This window comes from Borostomias antarcticus, assembly GCF_949987555.1.
Source record: "Borostomias antarcticus genome assembly, chromosome: 9".
NCBI lineage: Eukaryota > Metazoa > Chordata > Actinopteri > Stomiiformes > Stomiidae > Borostomias > Borostomias antarcticus.
The window spans coordinates 16,201,368-16,226,553 of record NC_140242.1 but is presented as its reverse complement, the minus strand read 5'-3'; the positions used below and the strand labels follow the sequence as shown (position 1 = coordinate 16,226,553).

Below are 25,186 nucleotides of genomic sequence, written 5' to 3'. Positions count from 1 at the left end.
GTCCTCTCTGCCTGTCCTCTCTATCTGTCCTCTTTGCCTGTCCTCTCTATCTGTCCTCTCTACCTGTCCTCTCTGCCTGTCCTCTCTACCTGTCCTCTCTGTCTGTCCTCTCTATCTGTCCTCTCTGCCTGTCCTCTATCTGTCCTCTCTGCCTGTCCTCTCTATCTGTCCTCTGCCTGTCCTCTATATCTGTCCTCTCTGTCTGTCCTCTCTGCCTGTCCTTTCTACCCATCCTCTCTGTCATCTCTACCTGTCCTCTGCACCTGTTCTCTCTACCTGTCCTCTCTGTCTGTCCTCTCCATCTTTCCTCTATCTGTCCTCTCTTTCTTTCCTCTGCCTGTCCTTTCTACCCATCCTCTCTATCTGACCTCTCTACCTGTCCTCTGCACCTGTTCTTTCTATCTGTTCCCTCTGCCTGTCCTCTATCTGTCCTCTCTGCCTGTCCTCTCTGCCTGTCCTTTCTACCTGTCCTCTCTGCCTGTCCTCTCTCCCTGTCCTCTCTACCTGTCCTCTCTGCTACGGTCAGGGAAATGGTGCCGCACACACATGGAGAACACAGAGAGACTCGGGAAGAGACCTGAATGACTAGCTAGTGCATAGTGTCCCTACATATAGTGTAAACAGAATGTCAGAATATCTATGTATATCCATGTATAATGCAAATGACAGTTTATCTCACCCCCAGGATTATTTGTAGCTATAGCATGTACATACAGTAATATACTCACCCCCCCCCCCCACCCCAGGGTTAATTATATCTATATTTCTAGCATGTACATCATCCATCCATACCAGTATCTTTATATTGTACAGAGTTGTATTTGTATTGTGTAATTTGTACTGTAAATTGTGTATTTGTAATTATCTCTAATCTTTGTAATTATCTCTAATCTCTAATCTAGAGCACATAACGGAGCTGACAGCAACATTTCACTCCATTGTACTTTTACATGTGAAAACTGAATCTGTGTCTGTTCTGTCCACCTGTCCTCTCTACTGGCCTCTCCAGGGGGAAGTTTGCGGTGGTCAGGAAGTGTGTGGAGAAGTGTTCCGGTCAGGAGTACGCCGCCAAGTTCCTGAGGAAGAGGAGGAAGGGTCAGGACTGCCGGACTGAGATCATCCATGAGATCGCCGTGCTGGAGATGGCCAAGACCAGCGCATGGGTGGTCAACCTTCACCAGGTCTACGAGATGACCTCCGAGATTGTGCTGGTCCTCGAATTGTAAGTAACACACACACACACACAAACACACACACACACACAGAGCAGTGTGTATTTATCACATCCTAGCTGATGTGTGTTGACCTTAAAAGGAAATTGTTTTTGTAACTCCAACAGACCTCTCAGTATTCACCCTGACCCCGACTTCCTCCTCCTGCTTCCGCTTCCAACACTTTGACACTCCAACTCTCTCTGGCTTCCCACTCCAGCTGTAGGACTGACTGCAGGACATCCACATGTCCGCATAGCACTTTTTTTCTAGCAGCAGAAAAAAGGAGAGCTTGGTCCCTTCGTCCCAGCGCCCTGCAGCTCTTCATCCAAAGAGCTGGAATGTGACGCAGCATTGTCCAAAACGGCAACCTTTTAAACAATGGCAGACAAAAATATCTCAGATGCAAGAGAATATTTTTTTACATTGTCGCCTCTAATTATCGGTACGCTAATTGACTCACTGACACAATTTAGAAAGTTAAATCAAGTAGCAGCTCACGGTGCATAATCTGTTTATAAGCTGCTGAGTTTGACACAGCTGACATTAACGTTAGCTAGCTGAACAGCTAACCATTGCTAGTTTCGTGGCAACGTCCCTTAAAGGGAAAATGCATGTTTAGCCCTGTTTTAAGGTTACTTATACAATGGTTCAGATCAAAACGTTGACAAAGCTAGCATTTTCGAGAAAGTTGATAATTGCTCTACCACCATTTTGGTCATACAATGTATGTGGATGGCCATCTTGAAAAATCATTCAAAAACATGTTAAACTCTGGCTAAACTGTTAAACAGGGCTAAACATGCATTTTCCCTTTACTACTCCTTTAAAAGCCAAGCACAACTGCGTCAAAGTAAATTAATATAGCATCTTAAAACTTAAAAAAAACAGGTAGCAAGCTAGACATAGTAGCTAGTCAACTACAGATCAGGTCATCTCTTACCTCTGACAGCTGGATGTGTTTATTATGATGATAGTGTCCTTTGAGATATCCTTTCACTAGCCGGGTGCGGGAGAGGTCTCCAGACAACTGACGAGTCCCGCCCGACTAATATGTGATTGGTTACCTGAAAGGAGCAGCAGTGACGACACCACCGCCTTCCTGAAACGTTCAGATATTTTCCACTTTGAGCGCTCAGAGCAGCCGCCCAAAAATGCAGCGCTCTGAAAAAAGACGCTGCAGCGCGTCTGTCTAGCAGGCTGCCATCGCTCTCTCCACACTCTCTCCTCATTAATGCTCTCTCCTCACTGGAAACAGCTGAAAAAAGACACTGGCGCTCAGAACCAGGCGCTATGTGGACCTAAGACTGCCTGTGTGTTTAATAAGGTAGACAGGGCTGTAGACTACCTGTGTGTTTAATAAGGTAGACAGACCTGTAGACCACCTGTGTGTTTCATAAAGTAGACAGAACTGTAGACCACCTGTGTGTTTAATAAGGTAGATGGGGCTATAGACTACATGTGTGTTTAAAAAGGTAGACAGGACTGTAGACTACCTGTGTGTTTAATAAGGTGACAGAACTGTAGACTACCTGTGTGTTTAATAAGGTAGACAGAACTGTAGACTACCTGTGTGTTTAATAAGGTAGACAGGGCTGTAGACCACCTGTGTGTTTAATAAGGTAGACAGAACTGTAGACTACCTGTGTGTTTAATAAGGTAGACCGAACTGTAGACTACCTGTGTGTTTAATAAGGTAGACTCAGTTTTTCCTGTGGAACTGATCTCTTGGTGTGGTGGTGTGTGAAAAAAAGAGTCAGATTTCGAAACCAAAGCAGGGGATCGGAGACCGCCTTTCTTCCTCCCTTGTTCCTCTCTCCTGTCCCCTTCCTATAAGTAGGCCTATAAAGATGGCCTAACTTATCTCGTAAGGCTGGTAAAGTCCTAGAGCTTAAAATGTAATTAATTACATGTAACTGGACGGGATAAAACAGTTACCACACAGGCACTTAATAAATCATATGGTTTATATTTTAATCAGATGTATTGTAGGTTAACATTATAACAGCAGCTGTTATAATGGTAACAGCTGCTGTTTTCTGTTATTTTGATTGGCATTTTTTAGGTGGCTGTAGGAACATTAACACAAGCTAGTGTTAGTTCAGCCAGCCAAAAAGACCGTCGCACAATCCATCAGGCAGCGCTGCACCTGACTCGCACGAAAGTTGCAGAACCTACTCGCGCTTGTGGTGTATGTCTCCTTGACAACGCTCGCTTGAAGGGCTGACTGACGGACAGACAGACAGCAGCGCGTAGCTCAAATGGAGCAGGCTCCGCTTCGGCTCAAACTGTATTTTCAGATAACGTTACGTAACGTTAGCAACACAAGGCCAATTTATCATATTCATTTTTTACTTGTCCGATCAGACAACTGCATGAGGCATTCCTCTTGCCCGAACAGAGTTTACTGGTCCCTGGGAAGCGGGAAAAACTGTTAGCCTACTACAGGTAGCTTGCCTTGTTCCTTAATCCCCCGGTGTGAATCAGCCGGCAATAACCTAGCCTACCTGACTGGTCTCATCATTCTCCTCTCTCTTCCTCTTCAAAAATCGTTGTATGCCCATCTGGAAAATTGTATTGATATATTAGGTTATAGGATCCGCTAGTTGTCATCAGGGAATGATAAAACCAAAGGCTTTACCAACGTGCTTGAGATGGGCAGGAGCTGTCAGCACGTCTAACTATAGCTATAACGGCACTTAGATTACTAACATAAATGTATTTTAGACAGTAGGCTAGGCATTTTGAGGAGTAGGCCTAGGTGCCAGCACCAGTGTTTGGCCCAATTGAAACACTGGTTAACACTATGGTAATATTTGAGCGTCAATAGCCTTTCGTTGTAAACTCATGCCGCTCACTGAAGAAAAAATCCCTTCACGCGCCGAGTCTTCCGATCACCTCCGAAAGGAGCAGCATGGAGCGGCACAGAGCGTGCGGCCTAGAGGCTCTTTATTGAAAATAAATAGTCCTAATGTGGGCGCGACAGTGGTTTTGAAAGCGCATTTAAGCAGAAATATTTAGAAAGTTTTATTTATATATAGCCTAATTAGGTGGGCTAGCTTGCAGAAGCTAGCCCAACTTGTGATATTCCCACTATTTCTTTCTTTCTTTATTATTATTCTCCCCGCTTTTTTGGACGTTAACTAGTTCTTCATACTTTGTGCTAGAAACTTCATTCAAACTTTAAAATGTTCATGACGTTCAGCTCTTGAACGGATCCATTCAGATGTTTGATATTTTTTGTATAGTTTTTAAGAAATTTAACTTTTAAAACATTTTTTTGTCCTATTGAAACAGCTTGAAATGCTTTTGGAATGTTCAGAAATTTTATGTTTTTAGAGTGGTGGCAGCAGTTGCTTTGAAAATATTCACACATTTTGTAAACTGCTGGCACTCCTACAGTTTTGAAAGCTCACACACATATTATACATCAAAATGTTCACACAACTGTGCTGATTCGTACAATGTAAGTATCTAAGCCGTATGACTTATAGTTTTCGCTGTATGACGATTTGTTCGGCAACTGCGCTCCTCATTGAAACGTATGGCAACACACTCTAGCTTTTGAGCTGCTAATTTTGCATTTTTACTCTTTTTCTAACTTGTCGCAATGCCTACAGTTTTTAAGCTACACGGACATATAATAGCCTAAAATGTTCAGCATTTTCTCAGGATTCATACGGTGTCAAAATCTAGGCTGTGACCTTTATACTTTTTGAGAGAGAGCTGTCTGAAGCCAACATGCCTTTCCATTGAAGTGAATGAGAGGATGCTCAGTGTCAGTTGGGATTTGAAATTGGGGACACGTGCATGCTCTCTGTACAGGCACCCTTTATTGACTACTGTGGTAGCATTCATATTCATTCCTTCCTTCCTTCCTTCCTTCTTTCTTTCCTTCCATCCTTCCATTCTTCCATCCTTCCTTCCTTCCATCCTTCCATCCTTCCTTCCTTCCATTCCTTCCTTCCTTCCATCCTTCCATCCTTCCCTTCCATCCTTCCTTCCTTCTTTCTTTCCTTCCTTCCTTCCTTCCTTCCTTCCTTCCTTCCTTCCTTCCTTCCATCCTTCCTTCCTTCCCTTCCTTCCATCCTTCTTTCTTTCCTTCCTTCCATCCTTCCTTCCCTTCCTTCTTTGTTTCCTTCCTTCCATCCTTCCATCCTTCCTTCCTTCCTTCCTTCCATCCTTCCCTTCCTTCCATCCTTCCTTCTTTCCTTCCTTCCTTCCATCCTTCCTTCCATCCTTCCATCCTTCCCTTCCTTCCATCCTTCATTCCTTCTTTCTTTCCTTCCTTCCTTCCATCCTTCCTTCCATCCTTCCTTCCTTCCTTCCTTCCCTTCCTTCCATCCTTCTTTCTTTCCTTCCTTCCATCCTTCCTTCCTCCTTTCTTTCCTTCCTTCCTCCTTTCTTTCCTTCCTTCCTTCCATCCATCCTTCCATCCATCCATCCTTCCTTCCTTCCTTCCCTTCCTTCTTTCTTCCTTTACTTCGATTCTTCATTCCTTTCCTTTCCTTCCTTCCATCCTTCCTTCCATCCTTCCTTCCTTCCCTTACTTCCATCCTTCCTTCTTTCTTTCTTTCCTTCCTTCCTTCCATCCTTCCTTCCTTTCCTTTCCTTTCCTTTCCTTTCCTTTCCTTTCCTTCCTTTCCTTCCTTCCATCCTTCCTTCCATCCTTCCTTCCTTCCTTCCCTTCCTTCCTTCCTTCTTTCTTTCCTTCCTTCCTTCCATCCTTCCCTTCCTTCTTTCTTTCTTTCCTTCCTTCCTTCCTTCCATCCTTCCTTCCTTCCTTCCTTCCATCCTTCCCTTCCTTCCATCCTTCCTTCTTTCCTTCCTTCCTTCCTTCCTTCCTTCCATCCTTTCTTCCATCCTTCCTTCCATCCTTCCCTTCCTTCCATCCTTCCTTCCTTCCTTCCTTCCTTCCTTCCATCCTTCCTTCCTTCCATCCATCCTTCCTTCCCTTCCTTCCATCCTTCTTTCTTTCCTTCCTTCCTTCCTCCTTTCTTTCCTTCCTTCCATCCTTCCATCCATCCTTCCTTCCTTCCTTCCTTCCTTCCCTTCCTTCTTTCTTCCTTACCTTCGATCCTTCATTCCTTTCCTTTCCTTCCTTCCTTCCATCCTTCCTTCCATCCTTCCTTCCCTTACTTCCATCCTTCCTTCTTTCTTTCCTTCCTTCCTTCCTTCCTTCCTTCCTTCCTTCCTTCCTTTCCTTCCTTCCATCCTTCCTTCCTTCCATCCATCCTTCCTTCCTTCCCTTCCTTCCTTCCTTCTTTCTTTCCTTCCTTCCTTCCATCCTTCCTTCCTTCCTTCCTTTCCTTCCTTCCTTCCATCTTTCCTTCCTTCCATCCTTCCTTTCCTTCCTTCCTTCCTTCTTTCCTTCCTTCCTTCCTTCCTTCATTCCTTCATTCCTTCCTTCCATCCTTCCATCCTTCCTTCCATTCCTTCCTTCCTTCCTTCCATCTTGCTTTCTTTCTTTCTTTACTTGCTTTCCTTCCTTCCTTCCATCCTTCCCTTCTTTCTTTCTTTCCTTCCTTCCTTCCTTCCTTCCTTCCTTCCTTCCTTCCTTCCTTCCTTCCATCGTTCCTTCCTTCCATCCCTTCCTTCCATCCTTCTTTCCTTCCATCCTTCCTTCCATCCTTCCTTCTTTCTTTCTTTCCTTCCTTCCTTCCATCCTTCCTTCCATCCATCCATCCTTCCTTCCCTTCCTTCCATCCTTCTTTCTTTCCTTCCTTCCTTCCATCCTTCCTTCCTCCTTTCTTTCCTTCCTTCCATCCTTCCTTCCTCCTTTCTATCCTTCCTTCCATCCTTCCTTCCATCCTTCCTTCCCTTCCTTCTTTCTTTCTTTCCTTCGATCCTTCATTCATTTCCTTTTCTTCCTTCTTTCCATCCTTCCTTCCTTCATTCCCTTACTTCCATCCTTCCTTCCTTCTTTCTTTCCTTCCTTCCATCCTTCCTTTCCTTCCTTTCCTTCCTTTCCTTCCTTTCCTTCCTTTCCTTCCTTCCATCCTTCCTTCCTTCCTTTCCTTTCTTCCTTCCATCCTTCCTTTCTTTCTTCCTTCCTTCCATCCTTCCTTCCTTCCTTCCTTCCTTCCTTCCTTCCATCCTTCCTTCTTTCTTTCCTTCCATCTTTCCTTCCTTTCCTTTCTTCCTTCCATCCTTCCTTCCTTCCTTCCATTCTTTCTTCCATCCTTCCTTCCCTCCCGTCCTTCCATCCTTCCTTCTTTCCTTCCATCCTTCCTTCCTTCCTTTCCTTCCTTCCTTCCATCTTTCCTTCCTTTCATTCCTTCCATCCTTCCTTCCATCCTTCCTTCCTTCCTTCTTGCTTTCTTTCTTTCTTTCCTTGCTTTCCTTCCATCCTTCCCTTCCTTCTTTCTTTCTTTCCTTCCTTCCTTCCCTTCCTTCCCTCCTTCCATCGTTCCTTCCTTCCATCCCTTCCTTCTATCCTTCTTTCCTTCCTTCCTTCCATCCTTCCTTCCTTCCATCCTTCCTTCCATCCATCCTTCCTTCCATCCTTCTTTCTTTCCTTCCTTCCTTCCATCCTTCCTTCCTCCTTTCTTTCCTTCCTTCCATCCTTCCTTCCTCCTTTCTTTCCTTCCTTCCATCCTTCCTTCCATCCTTTCTTCCTTCCCTTCCTTCTTTCTTTCTTTCCTTCGATCCTTCATTCATTTCCTTTCCTTCCTTCCTTCCTTCTTTCCTTCCTTCCTTCCTTCCTTCCTTCCTTCCTTCCTTCCTTCCTTCCTTCCTTCCTTCCTTCCTTCCTTCCCTTACTTCCATCCTTCCTTCCTTCTTTCTTTCCTTCCTTCTGCCCGGAGGTCTTCATGGTGGAGTCAGGTAGGTGGCCCGGAGAGGGGTACACTGTCCCCGACTGGCTCTGACCTGAGGGGGTGGAGTCTCACCACCACGCCACTATCCACGCCACGGGCCCCACAACTCAACCCCTGAGTGGGCTAGAGACACAGTCTTCATTGGTGGATGCATTGAAATTGCCCAGAGGTCACTGTACTGTCCCCGACTAGCTGTGACCCAAGGGGGCGGGGCCTAACCAGCACGCCATTATCCACGCCACGGGCCCCACAACTCAGCCCCTGAGTGGGCTAGAGACACACGGTCTTCACCGGTTGAGTCAGGTAGGTGGCCCGGAGAGGGCACATTGTCCCTGACTGGCTCTGACCTGAGGGGGCGGAGTCTCACCCCCACGCCACTATCCACGCCATGGCCCCACAACTCAGCCCCTGAGTGGGCTAGAGACACATGGTCTTCACCGGTGCGGGCGGGTAGGTGGCCCGGAGAGGGGTGCACTGTCCTCGACCAGCTCTAACCTGAGGGGGCGGAGTCTCACCACCATGCCACTGTCCACGCCACAGACCCCACAACTCAGCCCCTGATTGGGCTAGAGACGCACAGTCTTCGCCGGTGGGTGCATGGAGATTGCCTGGTCCGTAGTAGTTCTAGCAGTTGCTGTTACATACAACTGCAGCAGCTAGCCCACCTCACATTTTCTCCAGGAAATGTACTTTCTAGTTATTATTATTCTCCCCAGTTTTTTGGCCCTTGACTACTTCTTCATACTTTGTGCTAGAAACTTCATTCAAACTTTAAAATGTTCATCGTCTTTAGCTGTTTCCCGGATGTATTCAGATTTTTGATATTTTTTATAGTTTTTTAGTAATTTAACTTTTAATAGTTATTTTTGTGCCATTGAAACGGCTGGTGGAATGTTCAGTATCATTATGTTTTTAGAGTGGTGGCAGCTGTTGCTTTGAAAATATTCACACAATTTGTAAACTGCTGGCACTCCTACAGTTTTGAAAGCTCACACACATATTATACATCAAAACATTCACACAACTGTGCTGATTCGTACAATATAAGTATCTAAGCTGTGTGACTTATAGTTTTCACGGTATGACGATTTGTTCGGCAACTGTGCTCCCCATTGAAACGTATGGGCCCACACTCTACCTTTTGAGCTGCTAATTTTGCATTTTTACCCTTTTTCTAACTCGTCGCCATGCCTACAGTTTTTAAGCTACGCGGACATATAATAGCCTAAAATGTTCAGCATTTTCTCAGGATTCATACGGTGTCAAAATCTAGGCTGTGACCTTTATACTTTTTGAGAGAGAGCTGTCTGAAGCCAACATGCCTTTCCATTGAAGTGAATGAGAGGATGCTCAGTGTCAGTTGGGATTTGAATTTGGGGACACGTGCATGCTCTCTGTACAGGCACCCTTTATTGACTACTGTGGTAGCATTCATATTCATTCCTTCCTTCCTTCCTTCCTTCCTTCCTTCCTTCCTTCCTTCCTTCCTTCCTTCCTCCCATCCATCCATCCATCAATCCTTCCTTCCTTTCTTCCTTCCTCCTTTCCTTCCTTCCATCCTTCTTTCCTTCCTTCCATCCTTCCATCCTTCCATCCTTCCATCCTTCCTTCCATTCCTTCCTTCCTTCTTGCTTTCTTTCCTTCCTTCCATCCTTCCCTTCCTTCTTTCTTTCCTTCCTTCCTTCCATCCTTCCTTCCATCCTTCCCTTCCTTCCATCCTTCCCTTCCTTCCATCCTTCCTTCTTTCCTTCCTTCCTTCCATCCATCCTTCCATCCTTCCCTTCCCTTCCCTTCCTTCCATCCTTCCTTCCTTCCTTCCTTCCTTCCTTCCATCCATCCTTCCTTCCCTCCCTTCCTTCCATCCTTCTTTCTTTCCTTCCTTCCTTCCATCCTTCCTTCCTCCTTTCTTTCCTTCCTTCCTTCCTCCTTTCTTTCCTTCCTTCCTTCCATCCATCCTTCCATCCATCCTTCCTTCCTTCCCTTCCTTCTTTCTTCCTTTCCTTCGATCCTTCATTCCTTTCCTTCCTTCCTTCCATCCTTCCTTCCATCCTTCCTTCCTTCCCTTACTTCCATCCTTCCTTCCTTCTTTCTTTCCTTCCTTCCTTCCATCCTTCCTTCCTTTCCTTCCATCCTTCCTTCCTTCCCTTCCTTCCTTCCTTCCTTCTTTCTGTCCTTCCTTCCATCCTTCCTTTCCTTCCATCTTTCCTTCCTTTCCTTCCTTCCATCCTTCCTTTCCTTCCTTCCTTCTTTCCTTCCTTCCTTCCATCCTTCCATCCTTCCATCCTTCCTTCCTTCCTTTCCTTCCTTCCTTCCATCTTTCCTTCCTTTCCTTCCTTCCATCCTTCCTTTCCTTCCTTCCTTCCTTCTTTCCTTCCTTCCTTCCTTCCTTCCTTCCTTCCTTCCTTCCTTCCATCCTTCCTTCCTTCCTTCCTTCCTTCCATTCCTTCCTTCCTTCCTCTTGCTTTCTTTCTTTCCTTGCTTTCCTTCCTTCCATCCTTCCCTTCCTTCTTTCTTTCCTTCCTTCCCTTCCTTCCTTCCTTCCATCGTTCCTTCCTTCCATCCTTCTTTCCTTCCATCCTTCCTTCCATCCTTCCTTCCATCCTTCTTTCTTTCTTTCCTTCCTTCCTTCCTTCCTTCCATCCTTCCATCCTTCCTTCCTTCCTTCCTTCCCTTCCTTCCATCCTTCTTTCTTTCCTTCCTTCCTTCCATCCTTCCTTCCTCCTTTCTTTCCTTCCATCCTTCTTTCTTTCCTTCCTTCCTTCCATCCTTCCTTCCTTCTTTCTTTCCTTCCTTTCATCCTTCCTTCCTTTCCTTCCTTTCCTTCCTTCCATCCTTCCTTCCTTCCTTCCATCCTTCTTTCTTTCCTTCCTTCCTTCCATCCTTCCTTCCTTCCTCCTTTCTTTCCTTCCTTCCATCCTTCCTTCTTTCTTTCTTTCTTTCCTTCCTTTCCTTCCTTTCCTTTCCTTCCTTCCTTCCTTCCTTCCTTCCTTCCATCCTTTCCTTTCCTTTCCTTTCCTTTCCTTTCCTTTCCTTTCCTTTCCTTTCCTTTCTTCCTTCCTTCCTTCCTTCCATCCTTCCATCCATCCATCCTTCCCTTCCTTCCATCCTGCTTTCTTTCCTTCCTTCCTTCCTTCCATCCTTTCTTTCCTTCCTTCCTTCCTTCCTTCTTTCCTTCCTTCCTTCCTTTCCTTCCTTCCATCCTTCCTTCCCTTCCTTCCTTCCTTCCTTCCATTCCTTCCTTTCCTTCCTTTCCTTCCTTCCTTCCATTCCTTCCTTCCTTCCTTCCTTCCTTCCATCCTTCCTTCAATCCTTCCTTCCTTCCTTTCCTTCCTTCCATCCTTCCATCCTTCCATCCATCCATCCTTTCCTTCCATCCTTCCTTCCATCCTTCCATCCTTCCTTCCATCCTTCCTTTCCTTCCTTTCCTTCCATCCTTCCTTCCTTCCTTCCTTCCTTCCATCCTTCCTTCCTTCCTTTCATCCTTCCTTTCCTTCCTTTCCTTCCTTTCCTTCCTTTCCTTCCTTTCCTTCCTTCCATCCTTTCTTCCTTTCATCCTTCCTTCCTTCCTTCTATCCTTCCTTCCCTTCCTTCCTTCTTTCTTTCCTTCCTTTCATCCTTCCTTTCCTTCCTTCCTTCCTTCCATCCTTCCTTTCATCCTTCCTTTCCTTCCTTCCATCCTTCCCTTCCTTCCTTCTTTCCTTCCTTCCTTTCATCCTTCCTTCCTTTCCTTCCTTCCATCCTTCCTTCCTTTCATCCTTCCTTCCTTTCCTTCCTTTCCTTCCTTTCTTTCCTTCCTTTCCTTCCTTTCCTTCCTTCCATCCTTCCTTCCCTTCCTTCTTTCTTTCCTTCCTTCCATTCCTTCCTTTCCTTCCTTCCTTCCTTCCATTCCTTCCTTCCATCCTTCCTTCCTTCCTTCCTTCCTTCCTTCCTTCCTTCCATCCTTCCTTCCATCCTTCCTTTCCTTCCTTTCCTTTCCTTTCCTTTCCTTTCCTTTCCTTTCCTTTCCTTTCCTTTCCTTTCCTTTCCTTTCCTTCCTTCCTTTTCTTCCATCCTTCCATCCTTCCTTCCATCCTTTCTTTCTTTCTTTCTTTCTTTCTTCCTTCCTTATATTCAAAGAAATATTCAGAATGACACTCTTTTTCAGGCTGCAAACTCATATTAATATATTTTCTCCTCTTTCAGCTATTGAACTCAATAAAACTATGAGTTATGATGAGTGGTCTTATCTATTTTTGAGTGTAGTACTAGCAGTACTTATAACAAACACCTACTGCAACACCTCCACAGCTACTGCTTCGCCCGGGGTGGGCTATAGACACATGGTCTCCAATGAGGGGTGCATGGGGATGGCCTGGCAATCACTGACCTGCCCCCCACAACCTCTGACCTGAGGGGGCGGAGTCTCGCCACCACGCCACTATCCACGCCACCGTCCCCACATCTCAGACCCTGAGTTGGCTAAAGACGCAGTTTTCACGGTTGGGTGCATGTGAATGGTCCGGGGAGCAGTACGCTGTCCTAGACCGGCTCTGACCCGAGGGGGCGGAGTCTCGTCACCACGCCACTATCTACGCCACGGGCCCCACAACTCAGCCCCTGATTGGGCTAGAGACACATGGTCTTCAGGGCGGGTAGGTGGCCCGGAGAGGGGTACACTGTCCTCAACCAGCTCTGACCTGAGGGGGCAGAGTCTCACCACCATGCCACTATCCACGCCACAGACCCCACAACTCAGCCCGAGTGGGGTAGAGACGCACGGTCTTCGCTGGTGGGTGCATGGAGATTGCCTGGTCCATAGTAGTTCTAGCAGTAGCTGTTACATACAGCTGCAGCAGCTAGCCCACCTCGCATTTTCTCCAGGAAATGTACTTTCTAGTTTGTATTATTGTTTTTTGTATCAAATGTTTGGTGTAGCGGCAAGGATCTTGCCGTGGCGGTGCGCCACGGCAAAACCTTACCAGCGGAAACGCGGGGTAGACTGTAGACTACACACTAGACTGTAGACTACCTGTGTGTTTAATAAGGTAGACCACCTGTAGACTACCTATGTGTTTAATAAGGTAGACAGAACGGTAGACCACCTGTGTGCTTAATAAGGTAGACAGGACTGTAGACCACCTGTGTGTTTAATAAGGTAGACAGGACTGTAGACTACCTGTGTGTTTAATAAGGTAGATAGAACTGTAGACTATCTGTGTTTAATAAGGTAGACTGTAGACTACCTGTGTGTTTCATAAAGTAGACAGAACTGTAGACCACTTGTGTGCTTAATAAGGTAGACAGCACTGTAGACCACCTGTGTGCTTAATAAGGTAGACGGGTCTGTAGACTACCTGTGTGTTTAATAAGGTAGTAGACCACCTGTCCTCCATGGTAGACTGAGCAGCACAGACACGAGAGAACCTTTAAATATTGAGGTGAAACTTAAGTATAGCAGCTGGTCTAAAGAGAGGAGCCAGTAGAACGACTTGTAAGTGGAGGAGGGAGGAGAGCTGGATGTAGAGGCTGAGCTGGCTAGAGGGATGGAGAGAGTGAGATAGAGGGAGAGAGAGAGAGAGAGTGGGGCGTGGAGGGGAGGGGGGGGGGGGTAGTAGAGAAGTATTCCAGCCCTGCAGCCAGCCCAGGGTGATGCTGCTCATGCCTGACTGAGCTGTGGCTATTTCAACAGCGTGCCTCCCTCCCTCCCGCCCCCACCACCAACCCCCCTGGGCCTATCTCCACTACACGGGATGGGACACACACACACCACATTGTGACAGGGATATGTTGGGATTGCATTTCTCTAATGTCACATGCTGACATTGAACTTCCGGGGGGGGGGGGGGGTCTACAGTTGGAACTGTGTTCCTCTCAAATTATTGGTAATGATGTCCAAACACATACAAGATGTATTTCTATAGTTGACCTCTTAATGCAGTAGTGTTTGTTCATTGAGGTAGAGAGAGTTTGACTGCTGTGGTCTCTGTGGTCCTGGCTGGTCTGTGATCCTGGATGGTCTGTGATCCTGGCTGGTCTGTGGTCTCTGTGATCCTGGCTGGTCTGTGGTCTCTGTGATCCTGGCTGGTCTTTGATCCTGGCTGGTCTGTGGTCTCTGTGATCCTGGCTGGTCTGTGGTCTCTGTGATCCTGGCTGGTCTGTGATCCTGGCTGGTCCGTGGTCTCTGTGATCCTGGCTGGTCTGTGATCCTGGATGGTCTGTGATCCTGGCTGGTCTGTGGTCTCTGTGGTCCTGGCTGCTCTGTGGTCCTGGCTGGTCTGTGATCCTGGCTGGTCTGTGATCCTGGATGTTCTGTGATCCTGGCTGGTCTGTGATCCTGGCTGGTCTGTTGTCTCTGTGGTCCTGGCTGGTCAGTGATCCTGGATGGTCTGTGATCCTGGCTGGTCTGTGGTCTCTGTGATCCTGGCTGGTCTGTGATCCTGGCTGGTCTGTGGTCTCTGTGATCCTGGCTGGTCTGTGATCCTGGCTGGTCTGTGGTCCTGGTTGGTCTGTGGTCCTAGCTGGTCGGTGGTCTCTGTGGTCTTGGCTGGTCTGTAGCCCCTCCATACCCCCTCCCATCCCTGTTCTCTTCAACACCATGTTTTCTTTGAACGGTTAAACTCGAATGGAAAGCCCTTCTGTGATCAACGATGATTTTCTGGATGATATATTTTGGATGTAGTCCTACTAGTACAACTTAATTTAACGTTAGTTAGAAGTAAAAGGGCCTCTGTCAATTCATTCCTTCATTCAATCATACAATTATGTGTGTGTGAGTGTGTGTGTTCTCTCAGTAGGGCAGGGCTCCCTCTCACTTCTCCCTGTGACTGAGTGACATACAATTGGCTTCACATCTGCTGTAGCACGCACACAAACTCCTCTCTCTCTCTCTCTCTCTCTCTCACACACACACACACATGCACACACACACATATACACACACACATACACACATATACACGCATGCACACACACAAACATTCTCTCACACACATATACACGCGTGTACACACACACACACACACACACACACACACATACATACATACACACAGACACACTCACTCACACTCATACACAGACACACACACACCCCAGGCTGTGGTGCAGCATGTACAGTATTGAGCAGCTCCAGTGGTGTGTAACCCAGGGACCGGAGTGCACGGCTGTGGTTCCCTGATGCTGTGTTTGACACGCATGTGTGACTTATTATGTCTGAGGAGGCCAGCTGTGCGCTGAGGGAGACATGAGACACATGTTATTCTGCTTAATGATTGCTAAAAGGGGGCTTGTGAATATTACCCCCTCCCCCAAGCCTATGAGCCTTCATGGTCCAGTGGGCGGAGCCTTACTTTGACCCAGAAACACTTGCTTCTCCTCTTCAGTGGAGAATAGTATGCGTAGTCCAGGTGGCACAGGCACTAGTCACACTTACTTCCCTCCACACTGACTTTTAAAACAGCCCATTTGGATGTCGACCATATATGGAATAGTCATTGAGCTGACAGCCGGACCGGCATGTGGTCGACCAATCAAACTGTTGACCTGTCACCGAGCCTGCCAGTGAGAGAGGGCGCTGAGAGGGAAACCCAGACAGGAAGCTGCCAGGCCAGTCATCTCCCAGGGTTCCTGTAAACGAGGCATGAAATCACATCTATGAATGGTACCCGGCTGTGACTCAGGAGGTAGAGTGGCTCGTCCAATGATCATAGGATCGGCGGTTCAAATCGGCTCATCCTGACGACATGTCGAAGTGTCCTTGGGCAAATACACTGAACCAATGAGCAGGCTATCACCTTGCATTGTTGCCGGCCGCTATTGGTGTGTGTGTGTGTGTGTGTGCGTGTGTGAACGTGCCAGGTGTATGCGCGCGCTCGTGTGTGTGTGTGTGTTGGAGAGGGCCATTTCTGATGGATATTGAAGCGTCAGCAGGATTACACTTTGTTGGTCACACGTGTATTAGGATGCAATCTGCCCTTTTAAGAATATCCCTTAATTGCAGCACCGCTCCCCCCCAGTTCTAATCCCAGGACCACTGTCGACCGGCTGCTAATCCAGCCCCATGAACAACGCACACACCAATTCACACCCATTCAAACCGTGCATGAAGAACACACACACCCATTCAAGCCATGCATGAAGAATGCACACACCCATTCAAACCCTGCATGAAGAACACACCAATTCAAACCCTGCATAAAGAACGCACCAATTCAAACCCTGCATAAAGAATACACACACACACAAACACACATTCAAACCCTGCATGAAGAACACACACACCCATTTAAACACTGCATGAAGCACACACCCATTCAAACCCTGCATGAAGGACACACACACACCCATTCAATCCCTGCATGAAGAACACGTACACCCATTCAAACCCTACATGAAGAACACACACACATCCAAATATCTCATGTTTCAGGTTTTATTTAACACTCATATGGCAGCTTTCCTGGTTGAGAACTGGAATGCATTAGCATTTACAATATACACACATATACACACATACATATACACACTACACACATACATCATATACACACATACACCATATACACACATACTACATATATTGTATATGGGCAGATGTAGCTCAGGAGGTAGAGCGGATCAATGATCGTAGGGTCAGCGGTTCGAGTGTCCTTGTGCAAGACACTGAACCCCAAATTGCTCCAGGCTTCATGGTCTAGTGGGCGGAGCCTTACTTTACCCAAAAACGCTTGCTTCTCTTCAGCGGAGAATAGTATGCGTAGTCCAGGTGGCACAGGCACTAGTCACACTTACTTCCCTCCACACTGACTTTTAAAACAGCCCATTTGGATGTTGACCATATATGGAAGTGTCATTGAGCTGACAGCCGGACCGGCATGTGGTCGACCAATCATACTGTTGACCTGTCACCGAGCCTGCCAGTGAGAGAGGGCGCTGAGAGGGAAACCCAGACAGGAAGCTGCCAGGCCAGTCATGTCCCAGGGTTCCTGTAAACGAGGCATGAAATCACATCTATGAATGGTACCCGGCTGTGACTCAGGAGGTAGAGTGGCTCGTCCAATGATCATAGGATCGGCGGTTCAAATCGGCTCATCCTGACGACATGTCGAAGTGTCCTTGGGCAAATACACTGAACCCCAAATTGATCTCAATGAGCAGGCTAGCACCTTGCATGGCAGCTGCCACCATTGGTGTGTGTATGTGTGTGTGAATGGGTGAATGAGAGGCCTTCATTGTAAAGTGTTTTGAATAAAAGCTCTATATAAGTGCAGTCCATTTACTATTTACACACCATATACACAATATGCTCTATACACCACAATATGCACAATATGCTCCATACACCATATACACACATATACCATATACACAATATGCACCATATACACACAAATACACTATGCACCACATACACAATATACACAATATGCACCATACACACATACAGTATACACAATATGCACAACAACCTCAACCTACATAAACAACTACAGTACATTGCACACTGAGCATTATATCAACTTTTTCATTAAAAATTCTAGTTAAGAAGAGGATGACAGCTGACATCTTAAACCCTACTTGAAGAATGCACACACCCATTCATCTCAAACATTATTGGCAGTGTGCACAGTGACACACACACACACACCACCAGGAGAAGGGTCGTGAAATCAATAAAGTTGTGTGAAATATTGAAGGGACGAGTGAAAGGCTGTGATAGGCTGGAACGACCCCCCTGGCTGTGATTGGCCGAGCCCGTGTCAGCAGCATTCAATAAAGAGAATGGAATCTCTCTTCTCGTTTTTAATATGCAGGGGAAGTAGGGCGGAATGCTTTTATGAGGATCTGACACGTGAGGCCAGTAGATGGAGAGAGGGATGGAGGGAGAGAGATGGTTGTAATAGATTGTGTTTTGTCTTTCCTGACAGCTGATGGGTATTTTGGGGCAGTGGGGCAGGCGGGTGGGGGGGTATCAGTCTGACTTCATAGAGAGCTGCTATTCATGCCATGGAGAGATGGCGGTGGGGGCACAGGGTCCAAAGAACTGTTACAGGCTGACTAAGAGAGAGGGAAGAGAGGGAGTGATAGAGAGAGAGACAGAGGGAGAGAGGCCTCCTGGCTCCATCTGTGAGGTCGTTACTGCAGGCACGTGAGGGCTGGGACCGTGGCCCACCGCCGGGGAGAGGCGGGGCGTGAGAGCAGGGGGAGGGATTATAGAGCAGAGAGCGAGGGGGATAGACCCTTCCCAATCTCTCCTCTCTCTCTCTCTATCTCTCTCTTTCTCACTTTCTCTCACTCTATCTCTTTCTCTCTCTCTTGTTTTTAAACTGACGGAGGCTAACGGCAGAGCTAGTGTGTAGTCATTATGTGTGCGCGTGTGTGTGTGTGTGTGCGTGTGTATGTGTGTGTGTGCGTGTCTAACGAGTGTCTAATGACCTTGCTGTGCCAGATGGACGTGGTCCAGTGTCCAGGGCTTGGTCACTTAGTTTATCCATAATCAGCTCAGGGGTTTTTACACACTGACCAATTGACAGATCACGTTTACGCACTGACCAACTGACATCATGTTTACCCTCTGACTAGTCTGACTCAACCAATATAGGTTTTGGGTATAAGCCTTGTCGTTCGTTTATTACTGCCCAATCAGTGGCGCCTGATTCATGTGGTCGGCCAATCAGACTACTGAAACAACAACAGCGCAGCGCTGCGATAACCTAGTAACTGCTCCCCCGAAGACAGTTGCTTATTATTTGTCAATGTTCAAATTTCCTGTACTACTTTGGAAACATAGGTTTTTCATCTGTCATGCCAATAAGCTTTGAATTTGATTGGTTTAAAGAAATACAGCGTTTTCCCCCCAATTCCTGAATGGTAATGTGTCACCCAGACAGTGCTGGCACAGCAGAAACCAAGTGTGGAGATAGATCTGACCAAGCCAGACTAACTGCTGACCAACTGAGATCACGCTTACCCTCTAGTGCTGTCTAATAAATATTCAAACTTAAACTAGTCGTCGACGTTGGGGAAAAAATGAGCAATTGTGAAAATGTAGATTCGATTAGTTGCCTACCGCAAGTCCTGCCCATCTTCTAATCATGCCAAAACACATTCCATGATTTATCTATCTATCTATCTATCTATCTATCTATCTATCTATCTATCTATCTATCTATCTATCTATCTATCTATCTATCTATCTATCTATCACTGTCTCTAGGTTAGAGGTCAAGGGGTGGTGTGAGTTGTGAGGTTGGGTCACTGGGATCCAGTCCCTTTCTGGGTTCCAGGTGAAGTCTAGTAATGATTCCTGGTTGCTGGTAGTCTGGTGAGTTAGATTTGTAGACTGTATTTCAAATGAAAATAGAAGGGTGTTGAGGACACCACTGTAAAAACCTGAGAACATGTTTTCTGATATAGTATTTGCATGTGTTCCATTTGCATATGGTGCAGAGAGCTTTAGCTGAGCAGCAGCAGGTCCATCTCTGAATTAATCTCCTCACCGCCCTGTTCAGCTCTCCACTGACCCCTGCTGATCTGACAGTGGAACTGCAGCGGCCTCTGGTCCAGCCATGATAATAGCTCCCTGGCTGTTCTGGAGAGTCCCACCAACTCCACCTCCATGTCCATGAGACCACGCTTAGCTAGGATAGTGGTGAACTCAGATGTTTCAGTGTGATCATGCTTAGCTAGGATAGTGGTGAACTCAGATGTTTCAGTGTGATCATGCTTAGCTAGGACAGTGGTGAACTCAGATGTTTTAGTGAGACAGCACAGTCACATGGCTGCCCCCTGAAACAGTGCAGGAGGGTATTTCTGAGCTTTGTCCATGATTTGCCATCTGTTTAGAGACACTGCACCATTTCTTCTAATGCCGGCGATCGTAATGTCAGCCTTTCTCTCTGTCATCTGATCTCGATAGCTGGCTGTATCCGCTCTCCTGTGGAAGGACTAGGACAGGACAGAGCTAGACTAACACTAGGACAGGGCAGAGCTGTTCTTATTCATACCCATAACACAACCTATAACACACCTATAACACAACATTTGACACATCCCTACCACAACCTACAACACAACCTATAACACAACCTTTAACACATCCATAGGCTACCACAACCTGTAACACAAGCTATAACACAACCTACAGTATAACGCATCTATAACACAACCTATAACACATCCATAGCAGTGGAGGCTCGTCCATTGAGGCAGGGGAGGACAGTCCTCCTCAGTTTTTGGAGAGAAGAGAGGGAAAATATAAATATATGAATTTATTTATTCATAATTAATATTATCTCAGTTGTATTCATAAATCAGGTTTTCCCTATGGATAAAAACCCATTATTGAAATTCTAAAGCTCCAACAGTGACATCTATAACATGCAGCTGGAGGACCCATAGATATCTATGGAAGGGAGGCTAGCCTCCCTTAGGGCGGGTTCTTTTCTCTTAAATCAATGTAATGCCTTTTTTTCTTGCTAATTTGTGATTGGCCAAAACGCTGAAAAATTACCGCAAGGGAGGCTAGTACTCCGGCCCTGTCTGAACAGGATTCAGATATTGACATTTTGTTAGTCCAATCACATTCCAGATTCCAGATTTACCACAGTCAAGGCCGATTGAGTCGGCGTTGATGTCTGTGTTTCTCTTCCCTGTGCCATTGGAGACTGTTTGTGTGTTCGTAGCTCCATATTATAATACATCCGAAAGTATTATGGGACATATTATACATCAAACTGTTCATATATTTGTCTTGATTCTAGCCATCTAAATATCTAAGCTGACATAAATACTTTTTGAGCTAGAGCTGTCTGAACACTACAGTTCCACTGGCTGGCTATAGCCGGTAACGTTAGCTACGAGGTGCACGTCAGGCTACGGCATAGGCAGGCGTGCAGATTGGCTGGAGGCGCAAACTGTCGGAAACTCGTCCAAAACATTTCTAGAGACTGGGTCGCAACACCGGATCGGAGAAATCCACAGCCTGGCTCCTGCTTGCGTGAGAATTGATCGCTTTGCGGTGCTTATTCCTCATCCAGTGATGGATGGGTGGATGGAAAACTTTTAACTGAATGTTAATATTGTTCTGATAATTGTAGGCTACATAAGAGTGGCAGCTTTGACAGCATCCCAAATGAGCTAATCCCATAGCTGTACCATTGCTAGCTAGCCATGAGCGAACTGTTGGATACTGCATTTGCTGTGCAACGTATTCCATTGTCCAGTTGTCAAATCTATTTGCCAACAAACTGTTTGAGAGCAAGCACACCTCAGTGTCCCCTAATCAAAAACATTTTTCATATATCACCTAACCTCTCCAGCACCTCACCAATATCAATTATTTTCTCTCAACAACTATTGCTTACAATGTTTTATTGTTGTTTTGTAATATTTTATCATGAATATGATAAATAAATGCTGCATGTAGTTAAAGAAAGTGTTATTCAGTTTTTCATATGCTAAAATTGACTGTAAATCCACTTTAAGCTGATATTTCAAATAATAACTGACTGAGGGAAAGTGCCCCCCGGCGCCCATGGGCGGTTCGCCTCTCTTCCTCCTGTCCTCCTCAGTTTTTTGTCGCCAGCCGCCACTGATCCATAGGCTACCACAACCTATAACACAAGCTATAACACAACCTATAACGCATCTATAACACAACCTACAACACAAGCTATAACACATCCATAACACAACCTATAACACAAGCTATAACACAGTCTATTTGTCAAGTGGTGTGAGGAGTCCCATCTTTATTTTAGTCTAACTTGTGTGTGCGTGTAAGTGTGTATAAGTGTGTGTGTGTGTGTACTGTATGTGTGTGTGTGTGTGCGCGTGCATTTGTGTGTGTGCATGCCTGTGTGTCTGTGTGTGTGTAGGTGGTGTGTGTGTGTGTGTGCGCATGTGCGCAGTGCGGCAGGTGGAGAGATATTTAACTTGTGTGTATGTGTGTGTGTGTGTGTGAATGCGCAGTGCGGCGGGGGGAGAGATCTTTAACCAGTGTGTGGGGGAGAGAGAGGAGGCGTTCTCAGAGGAGGAGGTGAAGAAGCTGATGAGGCAGATCCTAGAGGGCGTGGCCTTCCTGCACAGAAACAACGTGGTCCATCTGGACCTGAAGGTAACACACACACACACTCTCTCTCTCTCTCTCTCTCTCTCTCTCTCTCACACACACCTACTCACACACACATGCACACACGCACACATCCACACACACACACGGCCATGATGGTGTACTAGCTAGACCAGGTATCTGATGGTGTGGTACTAGCTATGTCAGGTATCTGATGGTGGTACTAGCTAGACCAGGTATCTGATGGTGTGGTACTAGCTAGACCAGGTATCTGATGGTGTGGTACTAGCTAGACCAGGTATCTGATGGTGTGGTACTAGCTAGACCAGGTATTGTACCCCTCTCCTCTCAGCCCCAGAACATCCTGCTGACCAGCGACGATCCAGTTGGGGACATCAGGATCGTTGACTTCGGTCTGTCCAGGAGGGTGAGCAGCCACCAGGAGCTCCGAGAGATCATGGGCACACCGGAGTACGTAGGTGAGGGGAACATGAGCACACACACACACACACACACACACACACACACACACACCGGAGTACATAGGTGAGAGGAACATGAGCACACACACACACACACCGGAGTACATAGGTGAGGGGAACATGAGCACACACACACACACACACACACCGGAGTACGTAGGTGAGGGGAACATGAGCACACACACACACATACACACCAGAGTACATAGGTGAGGGGAACATGAGCACACACACACACATACACACCGGAGTACATAGGTGAGGGGAACATGCTCACACACACACACACACATTGACAAACACACACACATGCCCAGAACACAATACTGTCTGGGGATACTTACATCTTATTGTAAGCTTCTTACACTGACTGGTTCTTCATTCCCCCTTCTGTGTGTTTCACCTGCAGCCCCAGAAATCCTCAACTACGAACCGATCAGCACAGCGACAGACATGTGGTGGGTGCTGTGTTGAACAAATCTAATGTCAACACCTTCTGAGCTCGGAGTCCCATCACGTTTCGAGTGACTGTTTAGAGAAGTTTATAGTGCGTTCTGTAGTAGCTGAAAAAGCAGTTTGTCCCATGTCATGGATGTAGCATACAAATACTTAATTATTAGATCTGCAGTTCTTCTGTCTCGTGGGGTTCTGGTGCTCTCTATGTGACCTACTAACCCTTTAATGGCGTACTGGTGTACACTACGTCACGTATAGAGTGCCTAAGTGGAAGCAGGAAGAGAAAACCCCCATGGGACCTTACAGTAAATCGGAAAAATGTGAACGGTATGTGAAAAATAATTTATTGATCCCGATTGAATTATGCCGTAACCATCAATTTAAAATTTCAAACATACATTTTACTCATCTCAATTAACTCGCAAGTTAGTTAATATTAGCAAACTGACATGGCCCTCGTTTAACACCAAAACCTTGTAACGCCGATCTCACATGCCAGCTTTTACAGAACTCTCCTTTCACATAGTTGCAGCTCTCAACATGGCCAGACTAATAATTATTTGCACCTCTTTTAATAATTTTAAACTCGTTCTATAATTTACAGTCTGGCGAAAAACTGCGACTTTCTTGACTTGCAAAATTATGTTTTAAATTGACAAACATATATGTAATATCAAAATACATATGTGTATGGTCATGGCACAATTCAAATGGGATCAAGAAATTATTTGTTTATCGCCATTCACTACCGTACATTTTTTTTCTGAAATAAGGTCCCATGGGACTGCTGTTCCTGCTTCCACTTAAACATACTATTAGCCCTCTGAGTGTTGAGGAATATATGGGGTTATAGCATTCTGTGCCGTGTGTGACGTGCTCCTGTGTGCAGGAGCATCGGTGTGCTGGCGTACGTGATGCTAACGGGCATCTCTCCGTTCCTGGGGGAGGACAAGCAGGAGACGTTCCTCAACATCTCCACCATCAACATCAGCTATGCAGATGAGGAGTTGCAGTGCCTGGACACAGCCGCCGTGAGCTTCATACAGGCCCTGCTGCTCAAACAGCCTCAGTGAGTACGCACGCACGCACGCACACACACACACACACACACACACACACACACACACACACACACACCACACACACACACACACACATACATACACACATACACACATACATATACCATACCTACCTACCTGCATACATACATACATACATACATACATACATACATACATACATACATACATACATACATACATACATACATACATACATACACACATACATACATACATACAAACACACACACATACATATGTACATACATACGCACATACGTACATACACACATGCAGGGCTCACCTGCCAAGGGGAGTGGTAGGTGAAAAAATCCACCGGCCAAGTATATTTTTTACCGGCCAAAATAATAAATTGCCTTTTTTACAGGTGTCGACTGTAGTAGCGTGACTGTACTCGACTGTAGCGAGCGTCCTCTGAGGTAAATGGGAATGATTTTCTGTGCGCGAGTAGCCTTGTGTCACCAGTCCCTCCTAGTGCGCGAGGCTCTGCAACAGTCATGTGACTGAAAACTTTATTTGGTGCAGCGGGGGAGCTGTTTAAGTGCAACAAACAGAATGTGGAGACATCGCGCGCATAATTTATTACATGACTCTATTGGTACAAACATTTAACCGCCAGCGTGGCAGAGAGCCTCCGAAATTTAGTCGCCAAATGGAAATTTTACCCGCCATTGGCGGGTGGCGGGTGTTAATTTTCAGCCCTGCACACATGCATACATACATGGACATATATACTCACATACATACATACATACACATGCATACATACATCATACATACATGCATACATACTAGTGTTGTCACGATACCAAATTATAACTTTGATACGATACCTGCTAAAAAATATCTTGATACCTATACTGAAACGATACCACAGCAAAAACCTAAAACATCAGGAAATGGAATAATACAATGTCAAGTGTAGCCTACTGATGTCAGTGTTTGCTGTCTGCTGAGGCAGAGCAGGAATATAAACTGTTTAAACTAAAGAAATTACATATGTATTTAATTGTATTAATTAAATAAAATTAATTTTATTCATTTAATTAATTTACTACTTTGTAAAAAAATAAGCTTGGGATGC

The 25,186-nt window shown here is 46.0% G+C and overlaps 1 protein-coding gene across 4 annotated transcripts in view; it reads left to right on the top strand.

Moving 5' to 3' along the window:
• Positions 1–25,186, top strand: part of LOC311313223 (E3 ubiquitin-protein ligase HECW1-like) — a 204,075-nt gene that overhangs the window by 175,020 nt on the left and 3,869 nt on the right. For all 4 annotated transcript variants that reach the window (XM_084443316.1, XM_084443317.1, XM_084443315.1 and 1 more), the window contains 5 exons: positions 1,010–1,222; positions 21,980–22,124; positions 22,432–22,558; positions 22,971–23,019; positions 23,907–24,086. In XM_084443316.1, the coding sequence (XP_084299442.1) occupies positions 1,010–1,222; positions 21,980–22,124; positions 22,432–22,558; positions 22,971–23,019; positions 23,907–24,086 (714 nt within the window). The remainder of the gene's footprint in view (positions 1–1,009; positions 1,223–21,979; positions 22,125–22,431; positions 22,559–22,970; positions 23,020–23,906; positions 24,087–25,186) is intronic.